Below are 19,495 nucleotides of genomic sequence, written 5' to 3'. Positions count from 1 at the left end.
AAAATATATATATATATATATAAAATCAATGATTCAAATGATGTTTCACTTCTTATCAGAAGCAGTGGAACTTTAAAGCACTAATAAATAAGAAAACCAAAGAATTAACAAAGTCAAAAGTTGATTCTTAGAAAAGATTAATTACATTGATAAGCCCTAGAAAGAGTAGTCAAGAAACAGAGCACTAGGGATTTAGCTCAGTGGCACCACACCTGCCTGGCAAACACAAGGTCCTAAGTTCAATCCTCAATACTGGGGGAAAAAAAAGAAACAGAGAAAGCATTAATCACCAATATCAGAAACAAGACACTTCACTACATTTTCTGAAGTTTTTTTTTTCAAAAGATAACAAAACAGTTTTTTTGACAAGTTTATGCCAATAAATTTGATAATGGAGATGAAATGGGAAAATACCTTGAAACATGCCATCCTGCTGCACTGACAGAAGATAAAACAGAAAATCCAAATAGCATTATATCTAATAACTCAGCCATTTTACAATGGGGAATTATGCAAAGACCAATAAATACATGGCACTAGAAATAAAAACAATTCAAATTTACAAACAGGTTAAGTGTAAAACCTTCAGAAGCCTCATTATACAGAAACATAAAAGCAAGGTTAGCAAACCCCATGTTAGAAATGCTCCAGTTACTCAGTTTTCGGGTAATGTCACGTCCCACATAACGATGCCTCTGTCAGTGTTGTGTGCAGCTCTCAGGACATGTCCCTTACTAAACAGCATGTGACTTGGGAGCTCTTAACTGTACAGTGGAGCTATGAATATGGAAATGGAACTGAGTGGAAAGTTTCCAAGTGTAAGCAGAAAGAACCGTCCTGAAGTGAGATTGGTTGAGCTGAAAACCTGAAGAAAACAGTATTACTATTATTGTGTGTAACAGTCAGGCCTCACTCTTGCCCAGATCTAGGACAGGAAGGGTGAAAGGCTCAAGGAAGAGACAGAGGAGAAGGAGGAAGTGTGGAAGGAAAGTAGGAAAGAGGGAAGGATGGAAGAAGGGAGAGAAGGAAAATGTAAAACCTTCAGGAGCCTCATTACATAGAGACATAAATTTGAAAGGCAGGATTAGAAATCCCCATGCCATAAATGGTCCGGTTGTCCAGTTTGGGAAGACAAACCACATACACAACGGTGGTCTCATAAAGTTATAATGGAGCTGGGAAATCCAGGGGCATCGTGACCATTCCAACATCACAGTGCAACACAGTACGTGGCAGAAAGAGGAAGGGAGGGGAAGGGGAGGAAGAGGGAGAGAAAGGAAATGTGCACACTGGTCATGATTTTCAAAGCTGGATGGGATCTTTGGGTGGTAAAAGGACAATTAGCAGCAGAAATGACAGTGGCATTGTGAACAGACTCAGAATGGTGACTGGAGATGACCACTGAGGAGACCCCAGAAGAAATCGCACGCTGCAGTCTGTGGCATTATTATCTGTAACCCTGCAGGCCATGCAGAGCAGGCTACATGAACAGTGGGGTTTAGCACGCCGCCCTCAGTCCCCGGGAAAATATTAACTTCCAGTAAAAATATGACTAAAGAAGGAAAGTATGTAATAAAGTCTAGAAATGTCTCCATTAAAATAGTTAAAACCCAGCACTTAAGCAAAATTTCCAAAAGTGAGCTCTTCGGCAGAGTTTTGCGAGCCAGTCTGCAGAAAAGGGTTCTGAAGGAGTGTGGGAATCATTGCTAACTGCATTCCCCTCCTACGGCGTCACCGTGGTCATCCGCTTGGTAGTGACTCAAGGTGGCCTGACGGTAAAAGTCAGTCTGGCTCTCACTATCTTCGTGTTTCCCAAGTGTATGGAACCACGAAACGTTCCTTTCATGGAGTATATATTCCATGGAACATCAGCATTCCAAGGAACCGGCATTCTTTGGAATACATTTTAGAAAAAAAAAAAAATCCCACTCGTTCAAGGATTAGTACACGGCTAACAAGTACACTGCTATAAATTTGTTAACTTGGGGCCTTTTAAAAAGGGTAAAAATAAGTGATAATTTGTTTTTTCATAAAGCTTTTCTTCTAAGGAGCTTGAAACACCTTGGACTCAGAATTTTCTGATGGATTCAGACTGCCAAAAATCTGACTCCTCGCTGTGCTTTTTTTTTTTCTTGCTATTTTGAATAGTATTTATTTGTGGCATTCCAAGGGAAATTTTAATCTAGCAGAGTAATCAGTAGAGAGTAATAAGGCACTGTCCCTTTTACCTAGGTCTCTATTGCATCTCATATAAGAAAAAAAGTGTACACAAGAGGAAAGGAGTTTAAATGGTAGAACTTTCAGTTAAGATAAGAAAGATTTTGTGAATGAGCTTATTGTTTATTATAATTATTTTTGCTATTGCTGTTTGTTCCCTTCTTATAGAACACTGTGCCAGTCTCTAGGCATTTTAATGTAAATACTGGCTGGGGTCATAAGTGAGATGAAGTTTGGTCCTCATTTACCTCATACCAGCATTTGGGTTGGCACACAGCTGCAGAACTGCTGGGGCTCTTTTTATTTAATTTGGCAACCCTTCCTGAGCACTATTGAGACTTTTACTTCAATGACTCCACTGGGCATTGCCATAATTTCTATGCTGTATCAGTAAAGGCTGCAGAGGGGAGCCCTAAGCAAACCTGAAAGGAGGCTAGCAGCCCTTACAGTTCAGGTATTTTTCCCACAGTCAATTAAGGCATTAACCCCAACGACAAATTAAATCCATTTTAAAAATACAACATTAATTCATTTAGAAATGAATTGAACTTTTTAAGGAATATAACTAGATCCTCCTACTATCATGTGTATATAAGAGTCTGTCCTTTTGCCCAAATTCTCTTAGAATACTTTTCCTAGGTTCTGAATCCAATTGTCAAAAGAAAATATGTCTAGAGCCGGAGATTTTGCTCAGTGGTTCCACTGCCTGCCTCGTAAGCGCAAGGTCCCGAGTTCAATTCCCGGTAATCCCCCCGCCAAAAAAAAGAGTTGGAGAAAATATGTCTAAAATTCTGAGGGAGCTATTAGTTATGTGAGTCAGTTGTATGTCTTAACTTCTATGTCCTGAGTGTCTCGTCTGGCAGACGGAATATTTCTGACCTGCTCCAATACTAAAAGTGATGACACACAATAAAGAAGGACGGGAGGTGCTCAACCGGCACTCGACAAATGCTCTGTGAAACGCATTAATGGAAAATGAAAACATTAACAGCTCCTGCAAATTTTACTTCTACAATCAGACTACACAGCGGTTCCACCTGGCCCACTTTTCTGTTTAACATGTCGAATGCCGGTGATGCTGCCGGGGGAGAGGGGTACCAAAAGACGGGTCAGAATTGCAGTAACAGATGTCAGAAGCAGACAACACTTCAGAGACGATTTGATTCAGTAGCTTAAAGTTACAAATGAATAAATGAAGGCCCAAGCAGCGAAAGTGATTTGCCCAAAAATCACATAGCAACTCGTAACAGACCTAGGTGTGGAGTCCAATACAAACAACAGACTTTTCTTAACCACATGCACACTTGAGGATTTTTAATATTGTACAGCTTATGGCGTTTAAAAGTCGTCTTCTGACTAGCTTGAAAAACAGCTCTCTTTTTATGGTTTTCTAATTTCTTTTTTCTTTTTAACATTTTAATTTAACCCATCTGGAGTTTTCTTTGGTATAGAGTGCAAGGTTAGGGTTTAACTTAATGATTTTTTTCCAAATCATTTGCCAAGTGATTTGGTGCCATTTACCTAACGAGTCCTCCTTTCCCCACTGATTTACAGGATCACCTTTATTACATTCTGTTACTGTTCACACAGAGGTCAATTTCCACGTTTACTTTCCTATTCCATTGTTCTGTCTCCTTAATTTTTCTACCTGTAGAGTGCTATTCCAACTACTGTAATTTTATCATATGTTTTAGTAAGTAGTATGAAAAATTCACCTTCATTAATCTTTAGTGAGGAAAAAATGGTTTCTGCCCATTTAGTCTTCAAGATAATAAACATTGGCAAGTTGAAAAGAATTAACATTTCACACAAACCAAACAAAACCTGTGAGAATTTTCATTGGAATTACATTATATATAAAGATTAATATGAGAAGAACTGGCAAACTTCTTATAAACATTTTTCCTTTTCAGAAATGTGATCTATTTTTCCACTCATTCAAATATTCTTAGGGCTTGCTCTTTAAACTTTTGGAATTCTGTTCACATACTTCCTGTACTTTCGATTTTAACATTCTCTTAGGTATATTTGATTGGGAAGGAGGAAGGAAGGATGGATCACACATACAAATATGGAAAACATATCCATTACAGTGTTTCTAATAATTATATCTGGGTGGAGAGACTGCAGCCATATAAATGTTTACCTTTGTACCCTTTTATTTGCCAGTGGTCTTCAATGAAAATCTGAAAAGACACCATAATCAGAAAATTGGGGGTGTGGATAGACAAAGCCTCAGGTTTCCTTCCTAAATTCCGCTTCTCTGTTGACCGCCTGGGCCCTGGGCTCATGCCAGCAATGAGTCCTAGGATCAAGCTAGGGTCATGTGAGGGAAGCTGTGTGTAGCAATAAGGAGTGGAGATGGGGAGATGGCAGAAATCCTCAAAATCATGCCCCTCAGACTAGGCCCTTCCCACCCCTTCGCTTCCCTATAGAAACCTCCCTCTTCAAATGTTAGAGTCCATGACATCAATCATTTATCACATACCTGCCGTACAATAGAATTTTGTGGGTGGAGCGGGGTGAAAGGAGGGCAGGGTTAAGGGAAAACACGAGAACCAAGACCTGTCATGTAAAGGTACAAGATCCCAATGATGAATGTAACTGTACTGTGTACCTAAAAAAGTACCAGTAAACTCAATGATAAAATAATAATATTTCTGATACTGAAAAAAAAAAAAGAATTTTGTGAAACACCGTGGCACAGAGGGTATGAAAAAGAAAAGAAAAGACTTCTACTTTCCAGGAGATCCAGCAAGGGAAAGAGATACAAAGTTCCCTTCCATTCAGGATATTGCTATAAATGCATTAAAAGTATACTATGACAATCTGGACACGGGAAGATTTTACCAGAGGAGATGTAGCAAGACATTTTTATGGCCCAGAAGATCAATTTTCCACAAAGTAGTGATCTGAGGTGTATATGTCGTGCCAGTGCTTAAAGTAACCTAACACAGTCCAACTCAATCACATGGGTCTTTAAAAAGTAGTTATTCAAAGTCAATAATCATGTGGTGTTAATGACATAAATCAATCACAGATTTATGCTGGATTCTGACCACACTGGGCACTATGCCTAAGGATAGCAATATGATCCCCATCTTCAAAGAGGTTTACAATCTAGCTGGGAATGTTTCCATCTACAAGTGCCAGCTCCTCTTCTTGCTTTAGGCTTTGAATTAATATAGCTTCTTCCTCCTGTCCCAGACCAGGGAGAAGAAACCCCCTCTATCAAATTCCTCTATGACGGAGGAAGCAGTTCTCGACTGGGTACCAGATGGACCCCTCAGATGCAGGTCAAAATTACCCCCCTCCCAGTTGCCTAGCACAGAATAAGGATACCATCCTGGAAGTCAGACTGGCTGTGTCTGAGTTACGACCCTTTTACTCTTAACTGAAATTTGGGGCAAGTTTCATTGAACTGCTTTTTGCCACAGTTTCCCAAAATGTAAACAAAGTAGTAATAGTCCTTACCTCTTATGAGGCGATCCATGTAAAGTGTACTTAATATTGTGCCCAACCCAGAGAAGCCCTCAGGGATGTCAGCTTTTACTTACCATGCGGTCTCCCTAGAGCAGGGAGGACGCTACCTTAAATGCAGCCCTCTACGCATTCAGAATTAGAAAGTGGAGTTTCTGGGGGAATCATCTTCCCTTCTGCTGAAGTCTAGGTTCTACACCTGACAACATGGGTAAGTGGAGTACTATACCCCAGGCAGTAGAAAGATGAGACAAGCCCTTCCCTCGGGATTTCAGAGTTTAGACGATGCAACTCCATAAGTAAGCTGCAGTTTGAAAAGCCTTTGCTGACAAATTTGAACCTCTCCTTTCCCTCAAATTATGGTCATGTTGAACTCCCCCCAATAGGTATGAAAGACACCGTTAAGTAGTGGAGAAGAGGCTGGGGGAAAGCTTTCTTGCTGCTTGCTCTCGAGTCACTGCCTGTTTGCACTTTACAGCCCCTCCTGAGAATCTTCTGTAAGACTGGCCAGCCCCATCCTGAGTTAGAAATGCAACGCGGCATTTTGGAACTCAGAACAGAGTTTTCTTAGGAAAAATCTTCCACACAGTGGTCAGTCCCCAGGTGAGCTCATGAGGATTAAGTAAGTCTGAACCTCTTGCCGTCTACACTTGGAGAAAGAAGGATTTTTTTTTTTCTTTAAGTGGTTGGTATGGTCCAGAGTTAGGAAATATGGGAAGAGAAGAAAAGCAGAGTTTCTTACCAGGAAATTTCTCAAGAATACTCCTCATAGGAACTGGTTCCCTCTTGTCTCTTGCCTTTCCCCCCTTGATGTGCTCTCTTTGTCCCAGCCAGGGCTTTTCTCATCTCTAGATAGTGTAATATTTAGGTAGGAAGTATAGACCAGTGATTCAGAGTTATACCACCCCCACCCGGGCTCTGAGTGTTAAACTAGAAAAACAGGCATGTTATTGGTGTGGTCAGTTCCCTGTAGAAACTGATTTAAATGACGACCTCCAAAGAGGAATGTAGTCTAATTAGTGTCATCAAGTGCACACGAGATCACTGAAGGTGAGTGGTCTTTCCTAGCCGGAAATTAGTGACTAGGAAGGCAGTAATTAAGAACACACACTCACCAGGAACAGTGGCACACATCTGAAATCCCAAGACTCTAGGAGGCGGAGGCAGAAAGATCTCAAGTTTGAGCCCATCCTGGGCAACTTGGTGACTTTAGTAAGATCCTGTCTCAAAATTTAAAAATTAAAAAAGGGACGGGAGTGTAGCTCAGTGCAAAGGCCCCCTATTCAATCCCCACTCCTGCCAAAAAGTGAAAACAGGATTTGTATCTGCCTTCTCCCACTTACTAACTGTATTAGTGGAGCAAGTAACTTAATTTCTCTGAGGCTTCTTTACCAGTAAAATGAGGCTATTATCACTCATCACACTGGGATTAACGTGGTGTAAGCTCTGCATAATACAACATAATTCACACAGTCAAACCCAGGCAGAGAGTAACTGCTTATTTATTTTTAGGTTGAGTCAGGTCAGAATCTCTCAGCCTGCATGCAGCCCTCACTTTACAGGGTTGTGTACCTGACCCTCTGGCAGGTGTAGCATCAGAGACAGATGCCTCAGACTATAAATGTGCATTGCTGCTCACCATGAAGATTGCCCAACCTAGTTATCCTTAGCTTCTCTGTTCACTAAGCAGCCTTCTGACTGGGCTCTCACTGTAGCTTTCTAATAAGGATACACTGTGCTGTCCTATCAGCCGATGAGCTTTCGATTCTGTCTGACCATTATAACTCTCCTAAGGATACATAAATTGGCATCCTGGTTGACACACCAGTCTCTTTCAAATTAAGTTGTATCCCTGAAATGCTCAGTGCTGGATAAATCGGATCCTAATCCTGTGAAGTTGAGGGTCATGCCCCAAAGTGCACGAATGTGAGAGCACTATAAGAGGGCTCTAGGCTGTCAACCAGCTCCTACATGACCCCAGTATTGCCCTACCTAAAAACTATGCCTCGTCCCCATTCTAAACCAGGACGTATAAATTGGTGACCTGAAAGATAGGGACAACTAGAGACTACTTTCTCAACTAGAGACTACTTTGAAGCACACAGAGTTTTTTGAATCATCTGATCAAATATCTAAAAATCAGGAGATTTTACAAGAAATATAAACATAAATTTCCAGCTTCTTTTGAAAGCTCAGCTACATAGGGCTAGAGCTGAGGTTGTCTCCTGTGGAGAAGGCCTGCTGCGTGGGTCAGTAGACCAGGAACATGAATGTGGCTGTTACACTCAGTCATTTCCATCTGTTATTACCCACCTGGGTGCAGAGCATGTAGGTTGTGATTCCTGTTTGAGATAAGAACACTAGACATTTTCTAAAATTCTTTCAAGAGGGAAAAAAGTCAGAAAGTAAAAAAGCTCATTGCATCAATCCCTCTTTTTCCCCCCATTTAGCATAAAGAAATGATAAATTTGAAAGCAATGCATTGTGGAAAACACTACGATGAGGATCATCTCCTAGAATCTCTTCATGTAAGCAGATTGGGAAAAGGGGTGAGAAGGGGGGAGGAACCACACTGTAAAGTGCTCCAGAGTTAGCACTAGGGAGGCGAGTGAAAGTGAAGGAGAGCAGGAAGGGTTTGCGAGGAATCAGCCACTCCTATTTCTATCCTTTTTTGCTGCTGCCACTGCTGCTGCTTTTGTCCAACAAGTCCTGCTTTGGGCTGATGTTGGAGGGAGGGGAGAGATAGGAGGATTAAAGATGGGGTCACAGGTAGAATAGCAGGCAGCAGCAGGGCCGGAAGAGGGGTTGAGAGGAAATCCTGATCGCCCAGCTAGATTGGCCATTCAGGGGAAAGAGACAGCTGTGAAAATGGTCAGGGAGGGCGGCTGCCTTCAGACCTCTCATTAGCCAGTCTCACGAATAGCTAACAAGTTCAGGAGATAATACTATTCAGGAAAGTACTATTGCTTTATAGCCAGAGGGAGAGGAAATAAAGTGTAATAATCATCGAGGACATCCAGGGACAGATATTGTTCGGAAGAATTCTAAAGATGCCCTTCAGTTAGAGCGGCCTGAGAAGTGATCTAATTTCAGTTATCTGCCTAAAGCTCTTTCTTTTATGATCCTGGCTCAGATCACACAATTCGATTTCAGTGGCCCACTGAAGGCCGTCCATCAGCTGGCCCTCCACATCCAACCACATGGTTGGTTTTTCTCTTTGTAAACATTCAGGATGATGAGGCAAACTCCGAGCAGATCTCTGTTCCTCTCATCATTCTCCAGCTCTGCCTTTGCTGCCTTGCTTCTAGTACTTAAACTGCAGGCCCCTTCCCATTAGCCGTAGCCATCAGTTCCCCCAAGGCCTGGGTTAAGGTGTGTCTCCATCCCTTGGTTGCCCCGATCGATGGCTACATTGTCTCCTCTGAGAAAACAGTGGTTCCACAAGGTGCCACACAGTCAGGGCTGTGGCTCTGACTGGGACTCTAAATAAGTCTATTGATCTTCTCAGGATAAAGATAAGGAATCTTAGCCATTACAGACTAAATGATGGGCTTATAACTTGGTTTCTAGCAGTGGTAGAGGGCAGGATTGAAACCCAAGTCCTTAGACTTTCAGTCTTTGGCTGCTCCCCCTAACGTGTGCATGGCTGCTTTCAGACTTTCTAGTTGCTAAGTATAAACTATCATTATTTGAGTTATAATTGCACATAGAGATGAAATCAAAAGATTATGTGAATCTAGTATTTTGGGGTCATGTTGCCCCAACTTTATAGCCTAATGAAAGAGCTCGCCTCCAAATAAATATGTTCTGGGCTTATATCACACCTTTTGATTCAGAGACTGTGTATGCTTTTAAAGAAAGCTTAGGGTGGATCATTCTAATTGATGAGTACTTACATCTATTCTTCCAAAGAGGTTTTTAAGAATGTACACTTGAACTCAAGTACAGTTTAAGGAACAATAGGTTAGACTACTGGTGAACGCAGCAATAGTATTTATTCATCTCAAGTACCTCTCAGTAGATAATTAACCTAGGCCATGATAAAAACAATTCTATTAGGCCCATTTCTCTTGTGGCTAATGCTAATTGTGCTCTTTTTCTTTGCTTTATTTTAAACTGAACACTTACAATAATATTTCAAAGCAAACTTTGGGGGCTGATCCATTTTCCTCCTTGCAACAGAAGTACAACAATATTTAGGTAAAATTTGAAGTTGTCTAACTTTACCCATGAAAGTACAATTCTTAGGAAAATCTGGGGTGGCAGTCTAGGTATACCTGCCTTTTGGTAAGTTTTCTGCACCGCTGACTAAGAAAAGTTTTTCATACATAACAAATATAGCATTGTGGAGTACTTCTTTGTTCTGATATATTCTTTGTCTGTACTGGACATGTGTGTGAACGAAAAGGTCTATCACAGAGAGTTGTAATTTGGGAAGCTCACAGATCCTTCAGCAGTCTGGTGAAGTCCATGAGCCCCTGTTTAAAATATTTTTATAAATGCATGGAATGAAATACATGAGAAATTTACTGCATTGAAATACAGTTCTAGCCCTGAGTCCCTTGTGCCTGCAACTTATCACAGATATAATTCAGGCCCTCTGCCCATCTCATTTTGAGGTTAGAAACACAATATCTTAGAATGGTCTCAAATACTTAAGTCCAATGCCTATGTCACAAAGGCAAAAGGCACAAACTGAAGAGTATGTCACAGGGGGAGCAGTCTAGTCCTGTCGGTCGCTGTTGACAGGGAGAGATTTCAGAGCAGTACAAAGTCGCCCTTCCTGGGTCCTCAAATCCCTCTTACCCTTTCACACGAAATCCCTGAACAGAATCTAACTCTTATTGTTTTAATTAAACAGAGGATTTGTTCTTGTGAAAAAGTAAATACCCATGGGAAAGGTAAAAGTCCTTGCCAAAGATTTTCAAATTTATTTTCAGCAGTAGAATCTGTTTTTCAAATGCAACCTTAAATATAATGCTAATATATAAATGAATGCAAGTTTTGTAAGAATTTGCATAGTTTTATACCTTGAATTTGATATATATGAGTATAAGATACAGTATTATACATTTATATGTATGTAGCATATATATATTTATAAATGTATTTGTTTATATTTGTTTTCTATAATACATTTATATTCATATAAATATAAATCAGCATTAGAAACAAGTAGGCTGTTTCAATGAAGGCAAATTATAAAATCAAGAGTTAAAATAACTGTAGCCTTACACGCATCACAGCATACAATTTATTTATGTACTTTATTTTGTCTGCACAAGACGGAAGAAGTCCTGACGTGAAGAGATAAGTAATTTCAGCTAGCTAACAATTTGTTATGGCAATTTTAATCTCAGAATTTTCCTCAATTAAACTAATCCAGAAGAATAACAGGTAAAAGTGATCTTTTAGTAATAGTAACAATGATCTTTAAAGAGTTGTCGGGAGCCTTTTCAAAATAGAATCACTAATAACGCCTAGTAGCTGCTCATGTTCATCAATCACTAAGGATTAGTTGGAAAATACTCAACTCGGGGAGATTTGACAAATAGAGATCAGAATCTGAACTCTGACTCTTCCAACTGTATAGGCAAGTAGCTTCATCTTAGCATCAGTTTCCCCACCTGTAAAATGGTTATAAAGATGGCACCTACTTTATAGGTAAAAGGATTAGACAGGCTAGTGCGTGTAACGCTCTTCCCACACCATCTGGCACACTTAGTAGGTGCCACAATTATTGAGAGTCTGACCAAAGAGATTGTGTCATGTGACATTCTAGGCTTGCCCTCAGGTCCCATTTACTCCTTTTTCGACATCTCAGCGTCCTTCTGTTCTAGACACTCACCTAGGGCTTCAAAGCAAACTAATTTAGAGTCCAGATGCTGAGATGATACTTTACTGTTGAGTGGTAGCTGTAGTTGCAATCGAGTAATAGTGACACCCTGCGCTGCAAACGGAAGACCATATAGCTGATTTTGAATTACACAGGAGCCAAGTTTCACGAGCAGTGAATCAATCTGTAATGCTGTATCATTCACAACTTCACATGTGTCACTGTAATTGTACAGTTGACTGTTAACACTGTGCCAAACGTCAGCACCAGAGAATTTGCCTGGCTTTGAGCTGATGGTGACACGTGTGTATTCTAATACTAATCATACCAGTTAATGTTCATGGAATGCTTACTGGGGGCCAGACGCCTTGTTAAGACTGTTACATGTATTAGCTCTTTTAACCTTTGCTTTTTATGGTTATTACAGAAACGCATATGAGTAGATCTAAATTTCAGGATATGACTAAGAAAAAGCTGTACCCTAATTAACTAAAAAATACCTTTATAGAAATCCAAATGTGCACACACACAAACACGCACATTACCTAACAGAACAAATTAACCCCTGATGGGATAAACCATTGCAATTTGGTGTCTAACTTAAATATGCAAATAGCGTTCTTTGCTACACTTTAAAACAACAAATGTTTATCATAGAAATGAAATCTGAATTAAATGCTTATGGGTCCTTTGAAACTCACTGGAGTTCTCTACGACAATTTAAAAGACAGATCACTAGGCTTTGTCCCTCATTTGCACTAGTGAATGAAAAGGGTTGAATTAGATTCTTTTCCGAAAGCACAGGTGTGAAGAAAAGAGAAGGAAATGAGACATGTTTCAATGCTAAATTGTTTTCCAGAAAGACAAAAGCCTGGGTGGGCAACTGTTACGCGCCAACAGTGTTAATTCATTATCTGTAATCCCAAAATTACCTCTACGCAGTAGGCATCATTATCCTGATTGGACAGAAAAGGAAAGTGAGGGGTCCCGGATGTTACTTTAAGCCCCTCCCACGAGTTGCCTCCCATTGAACTACCCCTTTTCATAAAGCAGAATAGTGAGAATGAGGGAGGGAGAGGACCCTACTCCTGGAAACAGCTCATTAGTAGCAAGGCTGTGTCTGGAGTCCAGAAGCAAGTCTGTTTCCCTAGGTAAACTCTCTCATACAGCCCGTGGGGTGAAGCCTTGAGCAACCAGGCCAAGCAGGGACCAAAAAATCACGACCTCACTCTCAGCGTGCACCAGGCTGTACAGCTTCAAAGCAGAGACTGCACAGATGAGAAGACAAACCAGTCTTCTCCCTAGTACTTGTTACGTGGAAAACACTGTTCGGTGCTATGGAGGATTTGAAAAACAGATGAACACAATAGACTATAGACCCTGTACTCATAGCCATGTGGGAAAGAAGGCAACGTCCGATGAAATATTAAATAGTATCCCCAGAAGGCATCTCAACAGTAATCTGGTTCCCTCCCTTGTTCCCTACAGCAATATGTTTTTTAAATGACACTATAAAACAGTGACACAATACGAGAAAGTTGCTAATTGTAATTAATATTTTCAGAGAATTTGTTTGTATCAGAACCTTTACCAAGTGTTCTGGGTTAACTCCCTTAAATCTCAATACCATCCTATGAGATACACTGTTTTTTTTTGGTACGGGGGATTGAACTCTGGTCCTTGCGCTTGCAAGGCAGGCACTGAACTGCTGAGCTAAACCCCCAGCGAGATACACTCTTGCTATGAACATTTTACGTATGAGGAAATGGAGGCTGCTTCTAGGGGGACCCCCATGTAGCCACAGTGTGACTCAGAATCACTATACTAAAAAAGTGCTTCAAGTTCACAGTTGGGTTGGTTTGGGGCTGTTCGCGGAACCCCTAGCCCAGAAGCTTAGGAACCATGGTGTTTGAAGTAAGTTAGAGACTCACCACAACTAGGCTGCTGTTGAGGAACATCATCTAATGAGGGTGTAACCTCTAAGTGCTTCCCCCTACTCCCTGAGCAGTGGGTTTTAGTGAGACAGCCACTGTCACATTGCTGTCTTCTCTTCCGTGACTCCAAAAATAATAGCACATACCCACTGCTACCACACTGGGAGGGTACACTCTGTGGGGTGTGGATCAGGAAGGGCACAATCACTGTGTTTTCAAAAACTCTTTCTGAGCCGCCAGTGGCAGGAAGTGGGGGTGCCATGCATGTCGTGGCAGTCCTTGGGTAATGACTGTGTGTCATAAATAGGATATGGCATTTCAGAACGTCTTTAAAGCTATATCCTTTTGTTCGACTAATTTAATTTACCAAATGCTCCTGGGAAAAGGGAGGGGGGCCAAGATGCTGACTCTACATTTCCTGAAAAATCAACATTTTCTTTTTAAACTGCTCTCAAAGAAATTACATCTGATTGTTTGCTGGCTCCCTCCAACTCTACCTCTGTCAAAATCCTGCCCTGGCAGGTGTGAGAAAGAATAGATGCAGAACTTGAGTGAATACCCACATCTGTTTTTGGAAAAAGGGAACAGAAGCGGCACAGAAGGAAGGAAAGGAGATAATTGCTGGCTTGAACTGCAATACATTTTACTTGTGGGCAGAGGGCCAGCTTACAGCAGGCGGAATATGCAGGCCCATCTTATTGGGATTCAGGGGTGAGCCTCTGTTCTTGTCCGGAGACAGCTGTAAACCAGCAGCCCATAGCATCACAATCAGGCACAGGGTTTTGTCAAGGAATGCTGATTTGTACAGAAGCGGCTCGGTCTGCCTCCACTGCACCCCTGCCTGGTGAAATGACAGTCAATCTCTGATTCCAGATGACAAGAACTGGATAAAAACTTAAAACAAATGGCGACCTTTCAAAAGATTAATTTGTTTATCAACAAAATGCTCCCTCTTTGTCATCTGAGATGGGGGTGACCTACACTATCCCATATCTAGGCTGAGGGGATGCTGACTATAGTCATCTGTTAAGTTCACTCCATCTCAGCAATTATTCCCTTTTTTATTTGTAGTGACAAGAAGGGCTTATTAATTCACTCTGCTTCTTGTTATGGTTTATAAATGCAACAAGCTCATTCTGAATTACTGCAGTGTAACATCAATTTGTTTAAATCTAATTCTGCTACCGTTGCCAAATTATGTCGTGACTGTAATTGTGGCCATATGCATGGGCTTGGAACACAATTGCGTTTTGAAATCGTCCTTCTACCCACCGCCCCACACCCCACCCTTTACTTCTGGTGTTTCTTCCAATCGTTTGACATTAACACAACCGCCTCATTTCCATTACTTTGTCATCTCAGAGATGAATTTGCTTTCAGCGAGGGAGAGATTAGTACGTACACCCCAAGTGAAACAGTAAAGAATGAAACTATGATTTGTGAAGTGTGGTTGCTACCCAACTAAGTTAGTGAAAAACACTGCATAACATACGACTCATAAAATCTAGAAATCATAATAGTATTAAATTCTACCTCATGAATAAATAAAAGATTCTAAGTTTACATTGCATTATATATTTATTTATTTGGAAAGTGGGACCAAAGAACCGGTATAATTCTACAGCAACTCATATCTTGCCAAAAAGAAAAATGTTTTTATGATTCTTTTCTAGGTCATAACACTTATAATCAGAGTTATTTGTGCAGCAATTCACAGCAGTGTTTTGTTTGGCTATTTTGTTATGCATTCATAATCGTTCTTTTAAAATTCATGTTAACAGATACATGTTTCAAGCCTTTTAAGAAACCCTTTTTATTTTAAAAAAATAAATCAAAGTCAAATTTTCTGTAGATCTTGTAGGGTGTTATATTATAAAGTCTAACTAGAACTAGATGCCAATGAATAAATATGAACAGTACCAGGGATTTTTTTTCCCCGCTCTTCATACAAACAAGGACCCACTCAACAGCATGTTAGGGGTTGTTTGGTTTTTATTTGGCAGATTTAAGATTTGAAAAAAATCAATAGTTTCACTTTTAACGGTTTTGTTTCTTATAAATTATTTTGCATAGTAGAGTCACAGAATATAAAATTCTGGAGGCAGCTTGTGATATGTCCGTCTGTGCAAGGCAGTAGGAACCTATGTGTTTCCAAAGCCCTGAGTCTTCCGGCAGCTGAGGAATGCCTCTCTTCATCAGAACGAAAGAGAATACTCACGGCACCTAAGAACTCATAATGCAGGCCGGCTACCTATACAAATTTGCTGTGTCAAAAATCGCCTCAGATGGTCAATGGCTTTTGACAAGCTGCTCAACTTTCATAAGAAGTAAAGAAACCCAGGGCCCTCAGCTACCAAATAGTAATTCCCTTTGAGCATTCAGAGTAGTTCTGAAAAGCGATTAGCCCTGGTGCCGCTTTTTCTAATTAACTACACCTCGCGGTGCTGGACACATTACTTTAGCATAGGTAATTGCTTTTAAAGAACATTTTTATAAGTGATAAGCCAGGACTGTTTACCCTCAAATGCTTTACATGACTGACTAAAAGCAAATGCCCTAATACTTCTGTCAGAGGACTTTCTGAACACTAATTCTGCTTTATAAATCCAACATGGGAATGCTATTTTTGAGTGCCATCATAAATTTCTATTAACATAAAATGATAGTCAACAAACTGTTCTGATCAAAATGCCAATAGTTTGAGCAAAATACAGATAATGTACATCCAATTTTAAAGTGCTCTGGTGTAGATTTTTACAAAGTCAAATTTTATGAAACAAAAGGATCTTTGATAAGGAAAATGAATGTACATTATCAATATTCATACAGGGCAAAGTGCTCCCCCAAATCCTGATTGCTTGAAATGCTTGGAAACAATAGGCACAACACGCATTCTATTAAGAAATTAGAAAAAAAATAGTCAAGGACAAAGATACTGGCCCACATTTTGGGTATAATTTGGAATCCCCTATTTAAGTCAGAGTCTCCCATTGGATTCCTAAAGCAGACTTAATCCTCCCTACAACTAGAGGTTTGCCTTTAAGAACTCCCACCACTCAGCAGAGAAAGTTTGCAGGAAACGCTGCCATTGCCCTAGGCTACAAAGCCTCAGCACTCCACCAGCTAAGCCAATATTAATTCTAGATGGAAGAGGAAAACCAACAACAACAAAAGAGAAATCTGCTTCTGTCTGTACAGCCGGAGAAATAATATTTTTATTTCAAGGGCTTTTGGGCTCATGGGAAGCAGATAAAACCCGTTTCACATTATTCACAGTGACATTTTAAATAAAGGTTCAGCAGGAATAAAAATATCTACCTTTCTGGTTATTTCTTAGGCTATAAAAGTATTTCTATGATAAAGCGCTCTTAAAGCAAACCTGTTAGGATAACATAAAACACATATAAAGAGACTTAAAATATATTTCTCAGTTACATGAATGAAGTAAGGAGCTGAAAATGTCTGTGAAGGAAATTTGGAAGATTAATCTCAGAGACTATCGTGCTAGTTAGAAATGGCTTTGCAATTTAACCCTACAGTTAATCTTGTTTTTAGTTCTAATTTTACCAAAGTTTACATTTAAGAGCTTTTGGGAGACACAAAGTTTTAAACAATGTATAGATTCCACCTCGAATTGTCTGTAATATAAGAAATGATCTCAAATTAAATAATTTCACTGTTAAAATGAAGCACTTTTAATTCTCCTAAGAAAACCCCACAGCACAGCAAGAGGACAGTCCTTGCTTTGGGACATTTTAGTAGCAAGTAATAGCAAAAAAAAAAAAAGCATAGATTCAGAAATTCCTTCATGCAAATCTACATTTGATTATTTTCCTTTCTCATTATTTTGTCGACATTAAAAAAAACAGTTTCTGCTTGCTTCAGATTTAGAATATTCTTAAATTCTTGCGTTAGTGTGCACAATTTGAAGTGGACACTGGGCTGTTGTTTTTATTTTTCTAGTGATAGCCTACTAGCCAATACATAAAACATTTAAATTTTATCTATTAATTCTTTTTGTTATTAAACTACTTTTCCTTGTTATAATCATGGTACTGTTTAGGAATAGCAAATAAAACAGAGAAGTCTGAATGAGCTACAAACAGATCTTTTAAAATAACTTTACATTTTCTTAATCATTACTAATTACAGACAGAATGAAAACCATTTGGTTTCACCTCCAAAAAATTCATAGGACAAAAGGATCCCAATTTTATGTCAAATCAACATTATCCCTTAGACTACTAACAAATGACTTTAAATTTTTTTTAAAAAATTAAGTGTTCATTAAAACAACTCATTACTTACATGTGTTTTTCTCTGATTAATATATGGCAAACTGATCCCATAGTTTGCATTTACAGCAGCTCTGTGGTGGGTGTTTTCAGGATCTTGCATGATTTTTACATTCAACCCTATCTTTCGCTGAAACAAAGAAACAATGAAACTTTCATGCCAGCTGAACAAAAATGCGAACATCTTATATTCTCAGAGGAATACTAATTTCTTTAAAAATAATGTTTAAAGTAATTATCACTGGAAAATATATTTGGGTCTTTTATTTAGGCTGCTAATTAGCCCCTTTAATTCATAGAAAAGAAACGTCAGGCAGATTTCCCTCTATACATCCAATTGCTCAAGTAAATGCATCCTCCTCAGACACTATTTCTTCTCTCGGAAATAATGCTAGAAGCTAACCAAGGTGGACAAAGGACAAGAATACCTGGTCTGAATTTATTTTTAGCTCTCTAGGTCGAGGATTTTGTCAATGAAATCTATACTACAAATACACAGGTAGAGGGCTCCCTTGATCTGTTCATGTGGCCACTTTCCTCCAGGGACATATGCAGGTAGATCTCAGTTTGGACCTGATCAATTTACCACAGTAGATTTATCTGCTCTTCACAGAGATTTTGCTGTCTATAAGAATACTTTGTGCTTTCACTAGAAATAATGCAAGCATCTTGCTCACACCGATCCATTATTGTTGATGCTTAACAAGAAACCATGCCTGGGCAGCACAGTGGTGGTGGGAGGGGCACTGGACAGGGGCCGGAAGTCCTGAGCAGCAGCTCCACCCCGGACTGCTGAGTGGATTCCTGGGAAAATCCCTTCACCTCTCTGGATGTCAGTTTCTTGTAAAATGCATCAGTTTGAGTTGATCATATCCTGAACGATCCCCCAACTTTGGCATTCAAAGCTAAAACGTAACTTGACACTTAGGGCATAGGGTACCACCAACAATTTCTAAAATTTTTTGTGACTTTTTTATTATGATATAATTCTCATGCCATAAAACAGACCCCTTTAAAATATATAATTCAATGGCTTTTAATATATTCACAAAGCTATGCTTCTAGAACACTCTCATGACCTCAAAATGAGACCTCCTCCTAACCATTAGCAATCCCGTCCCTTTCCTCCTTTCTGTAGTCCCAAATAATCACTAATCCACTTCTCTATTGATGTATGTATTCTGGACATTTCATGTGAATGAAGTAATAGAATATGCACCTTTGTGGCTTACAGTATTTTTTTAAAAAGAGGCTGGAGGTACTATGAACAACCTTAAAAAGCTGACTTTAGCTCAATTAAGTATCACAGTTCTGGAGTTGAGAGTATAGCTCAGTGTTAGAGTTATACCTAGCATGCCAGTTGCCTAGCATGTGTGAAGCCCTGGGTTCAATCCCCAGTACACAGAAAGAAAGAATAAAAGGAAGGTATCTTAGTTCTGAGATATATGATACAATGTAAAAATGGTTGTAGGAACTAGCCAGATTAGATCATGATTCAGTTATTTGTTTGATCATAAGTACACATAAATGGCCTAAGGTTAAAGTGAAGGGAAAGGCTACAAAAATATTTTTGGAAGGCAATGCCGTCTAGATATAAGCCATTTCTTAACTCCTCTAAACCTTCCTTGTGTTTTTAAAATAGCATTTTAATAACCAAATCTGCAAATAACTGCCCTCAACTGTCTGCTTTATTTAACCCATGCAGAGACTCAGGTTGCAAACACAGCACATTC

At 39.6% G+C, this 19,495-nt stretch overlaps 1 protein-coding gene across 8 annotated transcripts in view; it reads right to left on the bottom strand.

Annotated features, from left to right (window-relative positions):
- Iqch (IQ motif containing H) overlaps positions 1 to 19,495 on the bottom strand; it is a 192,513-nt gene that overhangs the window by 132,384 nt on the left and 40,634 nt on the right. For 7 of the 8 annotated variants that reach the window (XM_010643289.2, XM_010643293.2, XM_010643292.2 and 4 more), the window contains one exon: positions 17,776 to 17,892. The exons of the other annotated variant lie outside the window; for it this stretch is intronic. In XM_010643289.2, coding sequence (XP_010641591.1) covers positions 17,776 to 17,892 — 117 coding nt within the window. The remainder of the gene's footprint in view (positions 1 to 17,775; positions 17,893 to 19,495) is intronic. 8 annotated transcript variants of the gene reach the window in all.

The sequence above is a fragment of the Fukomys damarensis genome, unplaced genomic scaffold (assembly GCF_012274545.1).
Source record: "Fukomys damarensis isolate Sample0158 unplaced genomic scaffold, DMR_v1.0_HiC HiC_scaffold_25, whole genome shotgun sequence".
In the NCBI taxonomy this organism is placed as follows: domain Eukaryota; kingdom Metazoa; phylum Chordata; class Mammalia; order Rodentia; family Bathyergidae; genus Fukomys; species Fukomys damarensis.
Note: the sequence above shows the minus strand (reverse complement) of the source record. Positions and strands in the feature narration are given on the sequence as shown.